This window comes from Pipistrellus hanaki (genome assembly GCF_964339955.1).
Source record: "Pipistrellus hanaki genome assembly, chromosome: 18".
In the NCBI taxonomy this organism is placed as follows: domain Eukaryota; kingdom Metazoa; phylum Chordata; class Mammalia; order Chiroptera; family Vespertilionidae; genus Pipistrellus; species Pipistrellus hanaki.
Genome location: NC_140520.1, coordinates 37,260,973 through 37,279,109, shown reverse-complemented (window position 1 = coordinate 37,279,109; position 18,137 = coordinate 37,260,973). Strand labels below are relative to the sequence as shown.

At 58.0% G+C, this 18,137-nt stretch overlaps 2 protein-coding genes across 5 annotated transcripts in view; one reads left to right on the top strand and one right to left on the bottom strand.

Annotated features, from left to right (window-relative positions):
- Positions 1-755: 755 nt before the first annotated feature.
- On the bottom strand, positions 756-12,027 carry LOC311613351 (uncharacterized protein). Of its 3 annotated transcripts, XM_084867182.1 has the most exons (5): positions 11,840-12,027; positions 5,498-5,603; positions 5,047-5,337; positions 2,177-2,290; positions 756-1,380 (listed from the first exon to the last, which is right to left on the bottom strand). In XM_084867182.1, exons 1-5 carry the CDS (start codon positions 11,887-11,889, stop codon positions 1,333-1,335), a joined length of 609 nt encoding a protein of 202 aa, XP_084723308.1. In that variant the 5' UTR covers positions 11,890-12,027; the 3' UTR covers positions 756-1,332. The 3 variants fall into 3 exon arrangements, 1 of the variants encoding a protein (XP_084723308.1); XR_014793436.1 differs by lacking the exons at positions 756-1,380; positions 2,177-2,290; positions 11,840-12,027 and adding an exon at positions 5,731-7,646 and having other exon boundaries at positions 4,766-5,337; XR_014793437.1 differs by lacking the exons at positions 5,047-5,337; positions 5,498-5,603; positions 11,840-12,027 and having other exon boundaries at positions 1,548-2,332.
- Positions 12,028-13,271: 1,244 nt separating this feature from the next.
- RCSD1 (RCSD domain containing 1) overlaps positions 13,272-18,137 on the top strand; it is a 44,699-nt gene continuing 39,833 nt past the window's right edge. For both annotated transcript variants that reach the window (XM_084867096.1, XM_084867095.1), the window contains exon 1: positions 13,272-13,447. In XM_084867096.1, coding sequence (XP_084723222.1) covers positions 13,442-13,447 — 6 coding nt within the window. In that variant the 5' untranslated portion in view covers positions 13,272-13,441. The remainder of the gene's footprint in view (positions 13,448-18,137) is intronic.

The window sequence follows — 18,137 nt, the reverse complement described above, 5'->3', positions numbered from 1 at the left end:
GGGCCCCGGAGCCAACACTCAGAGTTTTATTTTTTATTTTTTTAAAATATCTTTTATTGATATTTTTCAGAGAGGAGGAAGAGAGAGAGATAGAGAGCTAGAAACGTCGATGAGAGAGAAACATCGACCAGCTGCCTCTTGCACACCCCCTACAGGGGATGTGCCCACAACCAATGTACATGCCCCTGACCGGAATCGAACCTGGGACCTTTTATTCCTCAGACCGACGCTCTACCGCTGAGCCAAACCGGTTTTGGCAGACACTCAGAGTTTTAAAGAAATTTGGCCTCGAATGCTGTGTGTTTGTGTGTGTGTGTGTGTGTGTGTGTGTGTGTGTGTCTGTATTTGTGTTATAAATAAACATATATATATATATATATATATATATATATATATATATATATATACACACACACACACACACATAATAAAAAAATAAAAAAATAAAAAGAAATTTGGCCTTGAGAAGAGGACAGCCATGACACAAGCCTCCGGGCAGGTGAAGATGCATATATTCCTCTCCAGGCTCTTGATGCCCTGCCCTCAGCACCCATCACCCCGCGTCTCTCCATGTCCCCATTATTATGGAAACGTCTGAGAACACACAGAGACCAGAGCTGAGAATTCCCACCCGTCCACCCTCAGCTTCAGCCACCACCAATGCATGCCCGTTCTTGCCAAATCTATCCCTCTAGCCAATTTGTCTTCCTGGGATATTTTAAAGAAAACCTCAGAGGTCACATAACTTAGCCGTGAATGCTTCAGTGACAGATAGGAACTTTGCTGTTTAACATAAGCATGACAGCACTGCCCTGCGTCACACAGAGAACATGGGTTTCTTAGCATTTCCCCAATGTCCCCAGGACAGCAGTGTCTGCATGAGGACCAACATTGAATTTTGTTCAAACGTCTCTTTATGATCCTTCTTTCTCTTTCTTTTTAATTTTTTTTATATTTTATTGATTTTTTACAGAGAGGAAGGGAGAGAGATAGCTAGAAACGTCGATGAGAGAGAAACATCCATCAGCTGCCTCCTGCACACCCCCAACCGGGGATGTGCCCACAACCAAGGTGCATGCCCTTGACTGGAATCGAACCTGGAACCTTTCAGTCTGCAGACCGACGCTCTATCCACTGAGCCAAACCGGTTTCGGCTCTTTTTGTTTCTTAAATGTCATTGTAGTGGAAGAAACCAGCTCGTTTGACTTATAGAAATGTCCCACATTCCAGGCTCTGCTGATCAACCCTCCTGGTCGAACAGTGAACGCGGGCCGTGCTTCCTGTGAACGGGGACCTGGAGCTGGAAGCTGGGTCAGACTTCGCTTTAATGGCCTATTTCTTTACTTTTGCAAAGATCACAGGCTGAGTGCGCCTTGTCTCCTGTGGGGAGGCCGGGATTTGAAAGATGCTGAGATTGACTGTCGCCTCCCTCCTCCCCTTCCTGCCACCCTCCCCCTGGGCGCTGCCAGCTTCCTGTTCTATTCCCACCCTTCCCTCCACCCCCACCAGCCCGCCAGACGCCTCGTAGAAGCTATCACACCGCTTACCCACTCAAATGGGCCTTCACTGTGGCTTCGGCACTTCATAGCATAACCCTGTCGCAGGGAGTGAGATAAAGGGCCTCTGGCCCTGCTATGGCCTCTCCTCAGCCCCATTCTGTGGCTCAATCTGAGGACCTCCCCATTGGAAGTCACTCTGAAAGTCTAGCAGTTCAACCCGAGGGGAGCGGACGGAGGCTTCCGTCCCGACCCGAGCCTGCCGGGGCTGGCTGTGCGCTCCTCTGCACCACGCCATCCTGCTGGCCAGCCGGCTCTCCCGTCATAGCTGTCCTCTAGTTCCTGCCAAACGGGCTCCTCTAGGACTTGTCACTGCTGCCAGGGGGCGGCCTCTGCAGGAAGCCAGAGGGCGGCGCCCGGAGGTCGCTGAGGGCCTGGCTTATGCAGTGTTTATACTTTTACTTTTTTCTTCCTTTCTAGTTTTAATTGCAGTAAAACACACGCGCTATGAAAGTTCCCTCTTTACCATTTCTAAGTGTGCAGCTCGGTGTTCCCTGGGTACCTGTGCTGAACCTCTCCGTCCTGCAAACCAAGTCCAGGCCCCGATAGCCGCTCTCCTCACCCCTCCCTGCAGCCACGGCAGCTCTGCTTCCTGTTTCCAGGCAGTGGACCACTCTCACCTTTTCTGTCCGTGGGGGCATGCAGCATTCGTCCTTTCGGCACTGGCTTATTTTGCTCAGATGTGTAGCATGTGACAGGGTTTCCTTCTTGTTTAAGGCTGAATAATATCCTATCTAATAAAGGCAGAATATGCAAATTGACAGTCACTTTGTGACAAAGATGGTGATGCCCACAGCCAATAAGGAGAGAATATGCAAATTGATGCAACAAAGATGGCAGTGTCGGGGCCAGGATGCTTGCACCATCACCATGGCAATGACGCAGGCATTCCGCCCCCCTCCTTCCCTGCCCCTGGTCGCTCTGGGCCTCTGGGGAGCGAGCAAAGGCAGAAGGCGGCTCCAGCCAGAGTGAAGGCCTGGGTCCCAGGTGCTGGCAGCCAGGGGAAGGAAGGCCTATTCTTGCATGAATCTTCGTGCATTGGGCCTCTAGTCCTATATAATAAGAGGGTAATATGTAAATAGACCAACAGCAGAACAACCAATCAAAATGTAATATGCTAATGATATGCTATGGCTGTTCAACCACTTACTATGACATGTATTGACCACCAGGGGGCAGATGCTCTGACCAGTAGGTTAGCTTGCTGCTGGGGTCCAGCTGATCAGGACTGAGTGAGATGGGCCAGACATGCCCTGGAGCCCTCCTGCGGTCCCTCCCTGGCCCAATTGTGCACTGGTGGGGTCACTCAGCCTAGCTTGTGCCCTCTCACAATCCAGGACCCTTTGGGGGATGTCAGAGAGCTGGTTTCAGCGGATCCCGCAGGCCACTCCCCTTGGGAGGGTACCAGACGCAGGGCTCATGGCTGGAGAGTGCTGCTGTGGCAGGGCCAGCCTCTCCCGATTGGCTCCTGATGGGGACTGATTGGGCGCGAGCCCGCAGCAGGCTCAGTGGGGCTGGGATGAGCGGAGTGGCAGGCAGGAGCTGCAGGTGGCATTGGACTGCAGGTTTAGGCCCAATCCCTGCAGGCCACCCAGAGAGACCCCACCCATGCATGAATTCTAGTTCCACCATAAACATGTTGCAGGCATGCATCAAATCTTCTTCATCCGTTCATTTGTCAATGGGCATTTGAGCTTCTTTATTCTGGGACCTTTATAGTTTTAAGTCTTATGGTTAGATCTTCAGTCCATTTTGGGTTAGTTTTTGATGATGGCATAAGTCAAGGTCACACTTGATCTTTGGCACATGCTACCCAGTTTCCAAGCCCTGCTGAAGAGAATGCCCTTTCCCCTTGCGTGGCCTGGGATGCTGCTGAGGACCCTGAGATGTGTTCACGAAGGGTATTCTGGGCTCTCTGTTCTGCCCCACTGGTCAGTCCATGTGTCTGCTTTATGCCAGACCTCGCTGTTTTGATTACCGTAGTGTTGTAATATGTTCTGAATCCAGGAAGCATGAGGCCTCCAATTTTGTTCTTTTTTAAGGTTTCTTTTTTTCTGTCAATTTGGGGTTCTATTATATTTCATACAAATTTTAGAGCTGTAAGCTTTTCATTGTTGAATATGCTGCTCACTATGGCTTTATATGGCTTACCTTTTAAAAATAGAGTTCCTGGGTAGGGAGATATGGGGGAGATAAAAGATCAACCGAAGGACTTGTATGCATGCATATAGTTTAACCAATGGACCCAAAACTCTGGGGAGGGAGGGCATGTATGGGTGAGTGGGCAATGGTAAGATATGTACACATATCAATAATACCTTAAGAAAAAATGGGAAAAAAAATAGAATTCCTGGACTAATGTTGAAATATAATCTGGGCAGGTTCTAGCCGGCATCTAAAACGAGAGCCCAGGGCCGAAACTGGTTTGGCTCAGTGGATAGAGCGTCAGCCTGCGGACTGAAGGGTCCCGGGTTCGATCCCGGTCAAGGGCATGTACCTTGGTTGCGAGCACATCCCCAGTAGGGGGCATGCAAGAGGCAGCTGATCGATGACTCTCATCGATGTTTCTAACTCTCTATCCCTCTCCCTTCCTCTCTGTAAAAAATCAATAAAATATATTTTTTAAAAATAAAATTAAAATAAATAAAATAAAACGAGAACCCAGAGTTACTCATGTGTCCATTTTTCGGGATGTGGCTTCCTGGAGACATAGCCACGCCTGCCTTGAGGGCTGAGCCAGCTCGGACTCCCGTCTCAAACACGCGGGCTGGATGCACATCCCACCGCGTGACGCCCAGCTTCCGCCTCAGGTGGTCCCTCAGAGCCCGCCCGCAGCCCACGCCTGTGACTCCCAGGGCCAGCCGCCATCACGAATGGGGGCACGTGTCTGCGCGGAGAACTGGAGAGTGACCTCTGCTTTCCTTCTCGCCGCCAGGTGGCTGCAGGCCTCAGCGTCTCTGCGTTTGGAGGCCTTCTCCTCCTGGACTTGACCGAGAGGCCATGGGAGAAAAAGCAAGGCAGACTGAGCGGGAACAGACTTCCTGATCCTACGGGCCTGCACGTGAGCAGCTGCAGAGACTAAGGCGTCGCCTCCAGGGGGCAGCGGCACATGGGAGCGTGTGGGCTGTTTTTAAAAAAATATATTTTTTATTAATTTTTTACAGAGAGGAAGAGAGAGGGATAGAGAGAAATATTGATGAGAGAGAAACACCGATCCGCTACCTCCTGCACACCCCTACTGGGGATGTGCCCACAACCAAGGTACATGCCCTTGACCGGAATCAAACCTGGGACCTTTCAGTCCACAGGCCGACGCTCTATCCACTGAGCCAAACCGGTTTTGGTGTGTGGGCTTTTTAAGTGGCAGTGACTTGGGATAAAGGGACGGAGAGAAGCCTCCTTACCCACCGCTTCCCCAGCAAGGAGGCACCAGAATAAGGCCCCTCGTGAGCAGGCACCGTGGGTACCGGCTGGAGCAGCGCCCACTCACCCTGAGACAGGAGGAGGGAGAAGCCCCTGAGGGGGGAGGAGGGATGGCAGCGGGCGAGGCACAGGCTTCATGGCTCAGGACGTGTCTGAGCATCTCCTCCGTGACCAGCCCTTGGCCAGCAGGCACCTCCTTAGCCAGCAGCTCCTGGCAGCCCGAGAGCTTCCTTACCAGGCCTCCTCTGCCCACTGGGCTCATGGGGTCCATGGCCTGTACATGCGTGTGAGAGACCAGGCAGACAGACAGACCCAAGACACACAGCGCCAGAGACACACTGATGGAGCCGAAACACAGCTGCGGAATGAAAACAAGAATGTCAGGGAACAGAGCGTTCCGGCTAACGGCTTCCTGTTGATAAGTCTGGGGCGGGGGTGGGGAGGTGGGGGAGGGAGGTCTGGAGTCTGGGGTGGGGGTGGAGGGGCCTGGGCCCCGGGGGGAGGGGGTGGGGGCTGACCTCCTGTGGGCACAGCCTCTGGGGAGTGGGAGTCCGTTTTCGAGGCTGCTGCCACTCACTTCCGAGCTGGCCGTGGTCAGGGGTGCTTTCTGTCCTGTGCCGGTGCCTCACAGAAAAACAGGATGTCAGCTCTCAGGCTGATTCGGCCATGAGATGCAAATGCCCTCCCCACTGCCCCCACGCTCCCCGGCAGCACCCACACATCCCCTGCCCGCCCTCCGCCAGGGCCTCACCATGGCCGCGCCTTTGGCCTCACTGCCAGCTGGGCTGTGCGAGGTCAGATTGAGTGCTTAACCCGCTCCACGATGGTTAGATTTATGTTCGTTCTGATTAGGAGTTCCTCACCACAGCCCCGGCCCGAGAGGAGCCTCAAAGAAGGAAGTGAAGCGGGACATGGCTTTGCCTTAGGAAGCGCGCGTGGCTCGGGGTCCCGGGCTCAGGGGCCCCTTCGGCAGGGCCCGCTCATTCCCACCCATCTCCCTCACAGCCCGCCATCTGCAACGAGGGAAACAGAAACGGAAAGTACGAGCCAGAGCCACTCCGCTCACAGTCATCTGCAAAATGCAAACGTCGTCTCTTCCTGCCGAGGCCAGGACCGGCGTAAACATGCCAGAACGGCCTTCAAGGACCGAGGGGGGGGGGGGGGGGGGGTTCGAAGACTAGCGTGTGCCCTGCTGAGGGGTGCAGGCGGAACAGCCAGCTGGCCTCTGACAACCCGGGCCCTCTCCATCCATCCTCAGACTCCCTGGGCCCTTTGCTCACATGGTTCTTCCAGCTGGAGCCCCACCATCCCGTCTCCGCCAGGCACGCCTGGGTCACTTCCTTTCCCCTGGCCCAGCCCTGCCCTGAACCCTCCCTTTGGGTCAGAACCCAGCAGCACCCGTCTCACACGCTCAGGACACGTAGCATTTCACTCGAGTTATGATTCAAACAGTCAGGGTCTATAACTGCTCTATTGCCTTCTCAGATACGTGGCAACTCAGAGGATAGAGGCCCCTTTGTGGGTCTAGGAAGAGTCCCCAAGAAGAGGAACATCTGAAATAGTCTCAGAAGCAATCAGAGGTCAGGAAGCAGAAAAGGGGATGAAGATACACGTGTGGGCATTAATAACAATTCCACAGCCGTCCAGGGCCTGGCAGACCCGGGCACAGGAGGTGTGAGGTCACATACCGGCTGCGGGCCGGGAGCTGCTGAGAGGCGGTGACATTTTGGAGGGAGGTCAGACCCTGGCCAATGGTTACGTCTCTGCTCTCCTATAGGCTCGAGTCTGTGTGTACGGCGTTTGCGCCATTTGAGAACTGGATCACAAAAGGGATTCTCCGAGTGTTTTGCCTGGAGCCAGGGTCTGTTCGTTCATCCACGTCTTTACCGAACTGGAACCAGGAGCGTGGAACGTTGGCCAAGACAGAAAGGATTGTGCCTCGTTAAGTTTAACGTTTGGAGGGTGGACGGGAGTCAGGGACATGATAACGCACCTTCGCAGTGACGAACATCCCTGTGCACGTGGGTGCGCGTCCCTCCCGGGCCTCGGGCAGGACAGCACTGGGGTCCACAGGGCACGCCTCCCTGTGTGTCCTCGTCAGAGGGAACGAGCTTCCTCTCTGGTCCCAGGGGCCAGGATTCCCCACCGGCTTGTCCCTCCCGGAGCCAGCTTTTGGCCAGGGGAACAGTACCCACAATCGGCCTGGACTATTCTAGATGTCACTTCACTGAGGCCAAAAAGACTGACAGCAGGGTGCGTGTGTCGCTGCCAGTTGGTCTGGGGCGGGGCCAGGCGCCGATCCCCGGGCTGCACAGCAGGCTGGAGACCGGCCCAGTGCCCTGCACAGCGCACTCTGCGGGTGGGAAAGGGGGGAATCTCCTTGTACTAAATTTCCTTACTCCTAACCCTGGGCGGTGCCTCAGAAGGAGAAGGGTGTCTCTGGGTATCCCCTCTGGTTTTGTCATCAACACTGTTCCTTGTCCTGGGTGACTGGTCAGTGTTCTCCCCCTCCAGGTCCTCCCCATCCGAGCCTGAGGTCCTCCCCACCCGAGCCCGTCCCAGGAAGGCCCTGGCTGGCCCTCCGCTCAGCGGCAGACGCCAGCTCCTTCCACAGGGTGCCTGGCTCAGTGCGGGCAGCTCCTGTTCCTCTCTCTCTCTCTCTCTCTCTCTCTCTCTCTCTCTCTCTCTCTCTTTCTAAATTAAAACCCTCCTCCAAAATTATGACAATGCATGTGTTTATTGCAACCCCTGAAACAACACAAAGATATCTGTACAAAGAAAGGTTTGAATAATCTTTTCTTTCTGTCTCTGTTCTCTCTTGTCCCAAGAGACTGGGTCCCCCCTTTCTCCGCCTGCTGTCCCCATGGTCACCAGCATCATCAGGCCTTGCCCAGCCTGTGGGTTCTGGGGTGGGGGTGGGGGTGGAGTGGCAGGAACAGGTGATAAAGGGCTGGGGGGGAAGGGAGGGGTCAATCTGGAATCAAAGAAAATCAATTCTGACCCACACATTTTTTCTTAACTTTTTAGTTCGATGTCATGTTAAACTTTGAGAAAAGTTGTACGATTCATACGAGGAACTCCCATGTGCCCTTACCCAGGATCCCTTACGGTTTTGCCAATTGCCCTCTCATAATCTCTCTTTTTTCCAGGTTTACCGAGGCACAGCTGACAAATAGACCTGTCCTGCGCAGTGCACACTGTGATGATGTGATATGAGCCTGTATAATAATTCCCTTAATAGAGTCAGAGAGCCAAGCCAGACCACAGGCAGAACCCGATTGTCACGTGGCTCTGGTCTCTAACCTACAACCCCTTCCAGCCCAGCTTTGACCTTTCGGCATGGATGCTCTTAAAGATCACAGACCAGTCCCTGGGAGGGCTGTCTTCCCAGGTGGCTCGCCCAGGGTCTCCTCACGATCAGGGCCAGGCTGTGCCCTTTGCACAGAGTGCCTTTCATCCCCATTCTTCAACACAAAACGCCAAACCTGGGTGCCTCCTTTCCCGCGTATTCGACTCCACTCCTCAAGGACAGTCACTTGCAACACGGGTTTGTTTTGGCCACATTCTCCGGATGTAGGGCTAAAGCACTGCATATATTTGAAAGTTCCTATTTGTAGTCCTGAAAGAATACACTGAGTGGCCAGATGATTATGATCTCTGAACGCATAGTAATCTGGCCACTCAGTGCATATCCTATATAATAAAAGGCTAATATGCACATTGTCCCCAGGAGTTCAACCAACAGGCAGGCCAGCCAACCGCCCGTGTCCCCTCCCCCTGGCCAGGCTGGACCCACCCATGCACAAATTCATGCACTGGGCCTCTCTCTCTCTCTCTCTCTCTCTCTCTATATATATATATATATATATATATATATATATATATATATATATATATATATATTTAGAGGCCTAGTGCATGAATTCATGCACAGGTGGGGTTTCTTATCCTGGCTGGTGATGGGGGCCAATCGGGGCTGGCCAGCTGGGAAGGGACCATGAAAGGTTGGCTATAGGAGTGCACTGACCAGAGCTCCTGCTTTGAGTATCTGCCCACTGATGGTTAGTGTGCATCATAGCTACCGGCCAGTCGTCTGATCGTAAGGGTTGCTTAGGCTTTTATATAGATAGATAGATAGATAGATAGATAGATATAGATATTGAGTGGCCAGATTATTATGCATTCAGAGACCATAATAATCGGGCCACTCAGTGTATTTGCTTCTTGCTCTGAATTTTAATACGGATGGTCATCACAGTGTGAACACTTACCAGGAGCTGACTGAAGCTCTTGGCAATTCTGCCTGAAAACGAATTAAGTTCCTGCCTAAGTTATGGACTCTTCACATCAGAGACCCCTCAAAGCCTCTGCCTTTGATGGAAAAGCAGAAATCCTACCAGTTGGCTTCATTCAGTCAGCCAGTCACCCTGCGGGGGGCTCCCTGCCAGGTGCCCGCTCTGGCCTCTGTTCACTCTCGGCTGGTTCTGACACCAGGGTGTGAAGGAGAAGTGAGGAAACGGGCCCTAGGGAGCCACCCAGCCCCAGAGAGGGCGAGGTGCCACCCCCTAGGGGCACTTTCCCTTCCCCTAGGTGGGCTCCTCTCGTCCCCAGAGCCAGGGGTCACACCCCAGGTGCCCCAGCAACACCGGTGTTCACCAGCGGTGTGGTCTCCATCCTGGCTTCTGGGGTCTCCTGGAGGGGCAGGAGGGGGGTAAGGCAAGCACGGCTCCGGCCTACCCGTGGCGGGGCTGCTGAGTCTGAGCTGTGGGCCCAGCCTGTCCCCGCTTCCTCTCCTTCCTGCCATGAAGGTCTCTGGGAGCAGGGGAGGTGGCTGCTTGCCTGTGGGTGGCCCGGTCCTCGCTGGCCGAGGGAGGGGGGCCTGCGCAGGGCGTGGTGGGCCCGGTCCTCGCTGGCCGAGGGAGGGGGGCCTGCGCAGGGCGTGGTAGGCCCGGTCCTCGCTGGCCGAGGGAGGGGGCCTGCGCTGGGCGTGGTGGGTCCGGTCCTCGCTGGCCGAGGGAGGGAGCCTGCGCAGGGCGTGGTGCAGCTGCAAGCACCTTGGGTGGCGGTGACGCTATCTGGGCCTAACGGTTTCCTCTCGGTCGGCACTTCCGCCTCCCGCCTCCCGGTGGTGAAGCCAGAAACCTGGGCTGGGGCAGCCCCCTCTGAGCAGAGGGGACTCCACGGAGGCAGCGAGGGGGCCCCAAGAGCCAGGGCTCGGAGACGGGCGAGGCCAGGCCCCGCACCAACTCAGTCCCCACCTTCAGGAAAAGACAGGAAGCAAGACCACACGTGCAAGCACGCAGGGCAGGGTCCCAGGAAAAGGCCTTCCTGCTGCCTACTCTGCCTGGTGCCCTCACCCCTGGCACCCTCACCCCTGGCGCCCTCACCCCTGGCGCCCTCACCCCTGGCACCCTCACCCCTGGCACCCTCACCCCTGGCGCCCTCACCTCTGGCGCCCTCACCCCTGGCACCCTCACCCCTGGCACCCTCACCCCTGGCGCCCTCACCTCTGATACCCTCACCCCTGATGCCATCACCTCTGGTGCCCTCATCTCTGGCACCTTCACCTCTGATGCCCTCACCCCTGGCGCCCTCACCTCTGATACCCTCACCCCTGATGCCCTCATCTCTGGCACCTTCACCTCTGATGCCCTCACCCCTGGCGCCCTCACCTCTGATGCCCTCACCTCTGATGCCCTTGCCTCTGATGCCCTCTCCTCTGGCACCTTCACCTCTGATGCCCTCACCCCTGGCGCCCTCACCCCTGGCGCCCTCACCTCTGATACCCTCACCCCTGATGCCCTCACCTCTGGCACCCTCACCCCTGGCGCCCTCACCCCTGGCGCCCTCACCTCTGATACCCTCACCCCTGATGCCCTCACCTCTGGCACCCTCACCCCTGGCGCCCTCACCCCTGGCGCCCTCACCCCTGGCGCCCTCACCCCTGGCGCCCTCACCCCTGGCGCCCTCACCCCTGGCACCCTCACCCCTGGCGCCCTCACCCCTGGCGCCCTCACCTCTGATACCCTCACCTCTGATGCCCTCACCTCTGATGCCCTTGCCTCTGATGCCCTCTCCTCTGGCACCTTCACCTCTGATGCCCTCACCCCTGGCGCCCTCACCTCTGATACCCTCACCCCTGATGCCCTCATCTCTGGCACCTTCACCTCTGATGCCCTCACCCCTGGCGCCCTCACCTCTGATGCCCTCACCTCTGATGCCCTTGCCTCTGATGCCCTCTCCTCTGGCACCTTCACCTCTGATGCCCTCACCCCTGGCGCCCTCACCCCTGGCGCCCTCACCTCTGGCGCCCTCACCCCTGATGCCCTCACCTCTGGCACCTTCACCTCTGATACCCTCACCCCTGATGCCCTCACCTCTGGCACCTTCACCTCTGATACCCTCACCTCTAATACCCTCACCCCTGATGCCCTCACCTCTGGCGCCCTCACCTCTGATACCCTCACCTTTGGCACCCTCACCTCTGGCGCCCTCACCTCTGGCGCCCTCACCTCTGATGCCCTCACCTCTGGCGCCCTCACCTCTGATACCCTCACCTCTGGCGCCCTCACCTCTGATACCCTCACCTCTGGCGCCCTCACCTCTGACGCCCTCACCTCTGGCGCCCTCACCTCTGGCGCCCTCACCTCTGGTGCCCTCACCTCTGATACCCTCACCTCTGGTGCCCTCGCCTCTGGTGCTATGCCAGAGGGAAGGGGACTCAGCATTAATTGCCAGCATTGGGGACCTCAGAATGCCCATCTCTAAATAAGAAAAACACCGGTCCCTATTCATTTGAACTTGCACACGGGGCTAGGCATTATAAAAAGTAGCTCTTTTCAGAGTGCCTACTAACTAACCTGCATAGCTGAGGAAAACGAGGATCAGAGAGGTTAAGTGTCTTGTCCATGGAAGCACTGCTAGAAAGTAACAGCTGGAATTCAACTCCCCATCTGCTTCTGAAATCCAGGGTCTTGGCCCGTGCTCAGCTGCGTTCAGTGAACGTGGGAGACGCGTTGGCATGAGGGCTGTTCCAGAAGTTCAGGCCTGAGGCGATGTGACAGAAGGAGGCCCGTTTCTGAGGCAGCCCGAGCCTGGACGTTGGTGTGAGGGGCAGCATCCAGGCAGAGCTTTGCAGCGGGAGCAGCGCTCAGCACAGCGCTCAGCACCCCGGGGCCACCGTCCAGCTCTGGGATGGCTCTCCCTCGCGGGGGTGGTGGGGCTCAGGCTTGGGGATGGTGGGGTCACCGGTGGCTGCGGGCCCACACAGAGGCTTCCCTGCCAGCCCCCTTCACGCAGTCTCAGAGGCAGGGCCGTGGCCAGGCCATACCCCGGCAGCAGGAAAGACGCTGCTGCAGGTCCCAGGCCGGGAGCCCCCACTCCCATCAGCGTGCTCTTCCCTCTCGCTCCCCTTCCCTCTGTTAGCGGAACAGAGAGGAGGCCCTTCAGCAGCCGCCCGGGAACTGAAATCCCGCACCCATCAAGCCTTACTGCTGCGGGAGCTGGATGCCTTGTTTCTCTCTTCCTCCTCCTCCTCTCCCTCCTCCCTCTCTCCTCTCCTTCCTCCTCCTCCAGTCCCTTCTCCTCCCCTTCCTCCTCTCCCTTCTCCCTCTCCTCCTCCTCCTCCTGTCCCTTCTCCTCCCTTTTCTCCTCCTCCCTCCTCCTCTCCATCTCCTCCTCCTCCTCCTTATTCTTTCCCTTTTCCTCCTCCTCCTGCTCCTCCTGCTCCTCCTCCTCCTAGCTCGCAGAAGAGGGATGGACAGGTTGGTGGTGAAAATGTGAGGCTGGGAGGAGGGGCGGTGGAGTCAAAGGGGAGGGTCCTGTCCCTCCCCACAGTCGGGCTCGGGGCACTGCTGTCCCCTGGGCCAGGGTTACCAAGCATCAGCCTCACGCAGGCTCAGCGGGCAGGCCGGGAAACCTTGTGTGACATGAGTGCAATTAAAAGAGAAAAAGAGTTGGAAAGGAAGCAGGAAGGATGTCCCCAGAAGAGAGAGATTAGAGAGTGAAAGAGCACTGACTTTCAGAGCAGGAAAGGAAGAAGGTGCACTGGGGGAGAGGCAGAGAGGCTGAAACCGGGCAGAGACCCGGGTCCGGGGCCACTTCTCCAGGAGAGGCGCCCGGCGGCCCATCCATGTTTGGGCACACGGATGGAGCGAGTGGCTCCCTCCGAGCCCTGCCCGGGAGGGGACAGTATCTGTTTAGATTTGTGTCTAAATTTAAACCCCGATGGCCGGCCTCCCTCCCCTGCTCCTCCCCCTCCCCGCCCTCCCTCTCCACCTCCTCCTCGCCTTTCCCTCCCCCGCCCCCCCCCCTGTCCTCGGCAGAGGCCGGAGGCTGGCTGTCCCGCAGCAGCTAGCGGAGCGGCAGCCCTCCAGCCCTGCCGCCGAGCGGGACCCGGGGGCCGGAGCGGGGACGGCGGACCCGAGAGCCTGGGCAGAGGAGTGAGGTGGCACCTGGAGGACATGGAGGTACCGAGGGGCGGGCGTGGTGGGCGGGCGCGGGCTGGGCAGGGCGCGGGGGTGGGAGAAGGCGATGCCTGCCGCTGGCCACCCCCCAGCACGCCCAGCCCACCTGGCAGACCTGCAGCAGGCGGCGGGAGGGCCGCCAGGGGACAGGGCTCCTGGGTGCAGGCACTTCGGAGCGGGACTCACAGGCTCAGGACACAACTCCGTGAGCGGGCGCTCCGCAGCCCGGCCCGCAGAAAGCAGAAGCCCTGAGTCTGGAGCCAGTTTTGAAAGAGAAACAGGGCGGCAGCGAGGCCCTCCTCCGCCTGCTGCCTCCCCCGAAGGTGGCCTGAGCTTCTCCCGTCCCACAGCCACAGCTCTCAGAACTTTCTGCAAAACTCCCTCTCGGGCAAACAGCACCGCTGATGATATAGCTGGAGAACTCCCTGCATGGCCCCGGGAGTGTGTGTGCTCTGGGGCGGGGAGGGGGTGCTGGCCACCTCTGTGGGGCGCTCAGGGCGAGGCCCGCCCGCTCTTCGCAGCCTGGGATTTTCCTGGCACCCGTCCAACCTCGGGGGGTCCAGGAACCACCCCTCAGGGGAGGAGTAGCTGGCGGTGTGCCCGGAGTAGCGGGGTGTGTTCCCCTGCTCTGTCCCCCAGGTCCCCAGCTTCCCGGATCTCTCCCTCGCGGCTGAGAGTGGACATTTAGCCCACGTCCATCTCGGCAGAGTTTGGGACTTTAGAGAGGAGCTTCTGAGGGGAGGCTCTGCTGGAAGAGACGGCTCCCTGCGGCCGTGGCCATCCTGTCCGCTGCCTCCTCCCCACTCTAGCTCTGCCCCGGAGCCCTGGTTGACTCGCTAAGCTAGCCCCACGCGTGGCCTGGGCTCTGCGGATTCCCTGCAGGCACCACGGTGTGTGCGTGCCGGGCAGGCACCCTGCGTTCTTGTCTTCCTGGGCTGGGAGTCGCCTGCAGGGAGGCTTTATGTAGTCTGGGGGACTATGGGGCCCGCAGGAGTCTGAGTGTAACACTTGGGTAAATCTGGGAAACTGAGGCAGGTGAGGGCTGGGTGGAGTGGGGGTGATGCACAGACATCAGCAAGTGGTGCTCAGAAGTCTCTCCGAGGTCTCCCGCTGCCTCCAGCTTCCGGGCAGGAGGCGGAGATGCCGGGATGCCCCCTGGGGGTGAGGCCGCTCTGGACGTGGGTGCCCCCCTGGGAGCGCGGGCACCGGGGCCCCGGCCGCAGGTCCGGTCTGTGCGCCTGCCTGGCGCCTGTGGCTGTGGGGGTGGGTTGGAACCCGGCTGCCGCGTGAGGACCCAAGGCCGGCGTGCACCTTGTTCTAGGAAGACACCGAGGGACCCTGCGCCCGGCCTTCCTTCTCCCTCGGTTGAGGAAGGAAGTGTGTGTGGCACAAACCCTGAACCGTCACCCGGGTGCTTCCGGGGAGGGGGGGCATGAACGGCCCGGCCGCAGGTCTGCACAGCGCGGGGGGATGGGGGTAGTAAAGATGGCTCCACCAGGAGGGCAGCGGGCGCAGCGGGCAGCCTCTGCCGGTCGGGCGCCCTGAGCCCGCACGCTCAGGTCTGCGGGTGGCAGGGGCCGCTTTTGAAGCTTCTTCTTTTTTTTTCCTTTTTTTTTTTTTTTTTTTATTGATTATGGTATTACATAATTGTCCTCATCCCCCCAATCCCATCCCAAACCCCTCCCTACATAGGAAGCTTCTTTGTGGAAGCACCTGAGTGTGGCACAGCCCAGCGCGCCGGGAAGGGAGGAAAGAGGGAGCCAGGAGCGGGGAAGAGGGGGCTCTGGGCAGGAAGTAACTCTATGAGGGACGTGCTGTGTGGGAGTGGGCTGGGAATTCCTGGACAACCTCAGAGCGGAACCCTCTTTTGAGTGGCGAGACCCACTTTGGAGACATGAAGGGGCCTCGATGTTTGGGGAGGAACGGAGTCACAGTGTCCCCACTGACAGGCCAGCAGGCTCCGGAGCGTCCCCTCCTGGGAAGCCCCCTGGGAGCGCTGGGACATCCTTTCTCTTTAGGTCACTGTGACCGCGGTGGACAATATCCCTCTCCGCTCAGCCACAGAGCCTCTGGGGGACGAGGTGGGTGAAGGCTCGCCGTCCGGGGAACGAGGCTCCCTGCACAGTATCGTGGCCCAGGGCCGTTTTCAGCCGTGTGAGCCAGTGATGGCCGGGGTGGACCCTGCGTTCTCGCTGTCCAGACTCTCACGGAGGCCTGGGGAGAGGAGGTGGCCGGGAGGGGCGCGGCGGGTGCAGGGGAAGCCGCCTTTCTCTGCAGAGGGAGCAGGGGGCTGGAGAGGGAGGCGGGGCAGCGGAGAAAGGAAAGCATGGGCAAACTGCAGAGTGGACGCTGGCCAGCGGCAGCTGGACTCTCCGCCGTTGGGGGGAAAGGGTCACTTTTTCTTCACGCGAAGCCTCCTCGCCTCACTGTGGCCCGAAGGGGGGCCTCTTTCCGATTCAGACCGAGGCCAGCTCTAGTCTTCAGAGGCTGATGGCCTGACTCAGCTCGTGGGCGGTGGGCAGCGCCGAGAGAAAGATGGGGCCACAGAATGACGCGGCAGGAAGGCCAGCCATAGGCCGAGCCAGGGACCAGGCAAGGTGTGACTTCGAGAGTACGAGGGGAAGGTGGGAAGGCAGGCCTTGCCGCTGGAGGGGGGTAGAAATGACTTGTGGGTGAAGCTCACCAGGAGCTAGGGGGGAGGGCCGCGCAGCCTCTGGGGCAGGGACGCTCACTGGTCTTAGGTGAGCAGTGCGTGCCTACACCACAGCCATGCGATCTCACCAGACAAGGCTGTTCACAAATGAGTTAATAGGAGCTCCTTCCCTCCAGGCCCAGCCCCACAAGCCTCCCCAGACATGCTCCGGCTCCAGGGCTCCAGCCCCTCGGAGCCCTCTGTTCACACCAGGTGAGAGAGCCCGGCCTCTCCCTGAAGGCTCCCTGAGTTCGGGAGCCCGAGCGCCTGCACCCTCGGCCTGATGGGCACATGATCCTCGCTGGTTGAATGAGAAACAAATGCTGGAAGGTAAGAGAAGGATCGGGTGCTCGTTTTTAAAGCCAGGCTTCCACCTGCTGGCTTTGATTGCCTTGGTAGGCATGTCCATGGGAAATACAGACCCCGGAGGCGCAAGCACGAATTCTGTCCCGGAGAGGGGCACGGCGAAGCCGCTACGGCAGGAACGGAGGAGGGAAGTGTGCGGTAGAGAAAGAGGAGATTCAGGACGCGGAGGTTAAAGGTCACTCTTTCGCCTGGGCTGTAGTCAGCACCAAAGAGCCAGGAGCACTTGCAGAAAGTCTGATTTTTGTGGACTAAGCCCTTCATTTGCTCGACAAGATAGTAGACACGTGACATCAGCTACTATTCAGGCGAACAAGTGGGGGATCCAGCCAGTGAGAATTAGGCTTCGTTGCCGTTGGCTAAACGGTGTCTGCTTTATTTTATTTTATTTTATTTTATTTTTTTTTTTTTTTTTTTTTTTTTTTTCCCCCTCAGTGTCTGCTTTGGATGGAGGCCGTTAGAGAGGCCTTTTCTCTGAGGCAACCCCAGGCCCTTCCCGCTGTCACCTGTCCTTCCCCCATTTATTCTGTGATTGAGCACTGGCTACACGCTAGCGTTCGTGCTTCAATGGCACCGAAGTTACTGGGCCATCCTATCTGCGAACCTCACAGACTATCGGTATCACTGGGGTGGGTGGGGGGGGGGCATGTATTAGTATATACAAGGTGTTCATTGTACTTCATGAAGTGTTTTCTCCCCCAATCTCACCAACAGCCTTTGCTGTTTTGGGATCCCTCCTCTCGCTGAGCCCTGGGTCAAACTAGGGACTGTGTGGCCTCTGGGAGCTGAAGTGTGTGGTTGTGGCTGCATACTCCTTTTCTTTTCCTCTTCTTGTTTTTTTATATAATTTTATTGATTTTGTACAGAGAAGAAGGGAGAGAGATAGTTAGAAACATCGATGAGAGAGAGTCATCGATCAGCTGCCTCTTGCACACCCCCTACTGCAACCAAAGTACATGCCCTTTATCGAACCCGGGACACTTCAGTCCTGGGACCCTTCAGTCCGCAGGCTGACGCTCTATCCACTCAGACAAACCAGTGAGGGCATGCATACCCCTCTTCTATCTGGCTCCCAGGCTCTGTGGGACCCTCGGTAACAGTGGCTTCCACTAGGAGAACCTCCCGTTGCTGTCCGCAGGGACGGGGGAGGCTGGGGTAGCGGGACTGAAGGCCCGGAGCCTGTCAGAGGCCCAGCGCATTCTGGAAGGGGTCGGGGGTCAGAGCCTGCGGAGGCGCGGCCCCTCGCCGCCAGGCAGCCAGGCAGCGGAGCTTGGCCGGAGCGTTGGTTCCGTGGGAAACCTGAACACTGGCAGCTCCGCGGCCCCGTAATCTTATCGGGGCCACCGGAGAAAGCATGTTGATTCCAGAGAAATCCGCAGGCAGCTCCGCCTGCCTCCAGTAATAGCTTCAAGCTTGCAGAGCCAGCTCGGCCAGCCCTGCTCACGCCCTGGCACGTCACAGCTCACGCTCCGGGCGGGAGGAAGCCACAGGATCGAGGAGAACCTGAGACCCTCGGGAGAGATGCCGAGGGCCCGGGAGGGACACCAGGGCCATGGGCGACGCCGAGGCCGCGGGGACCGGGCGCCCGGGGCCTTTGCAAAGCTCCCGGCGCGTCTCTCATCTGGGCAGTAGCTCAGC

Bases quoted from the DNA above. Each gene is read 5' to 3' on its own strand.
- LOC311613351 (XM_084867182.1), bottom strand. From the start codon at position 11,889: ATGGACAAGACACTTAACCTCTCTGATCCTCGTTTTCCTCAGCTATGC. The intron at 5,604-11,839 runs GTTAGTTAGTAG...TTTTTCTGTGAG, and splicing joins CGTTTTCCTCAGCTATGCAG to GCACCGGCACAGGACAGAAA. The intron at 2,291-5,046 runs GTGAGTGGGCGC...TGCCTTTATTAG, and splicing joins CTCCCTCCTCCTGTCTCAGG to ATAGGATATTATTCAGCCTT.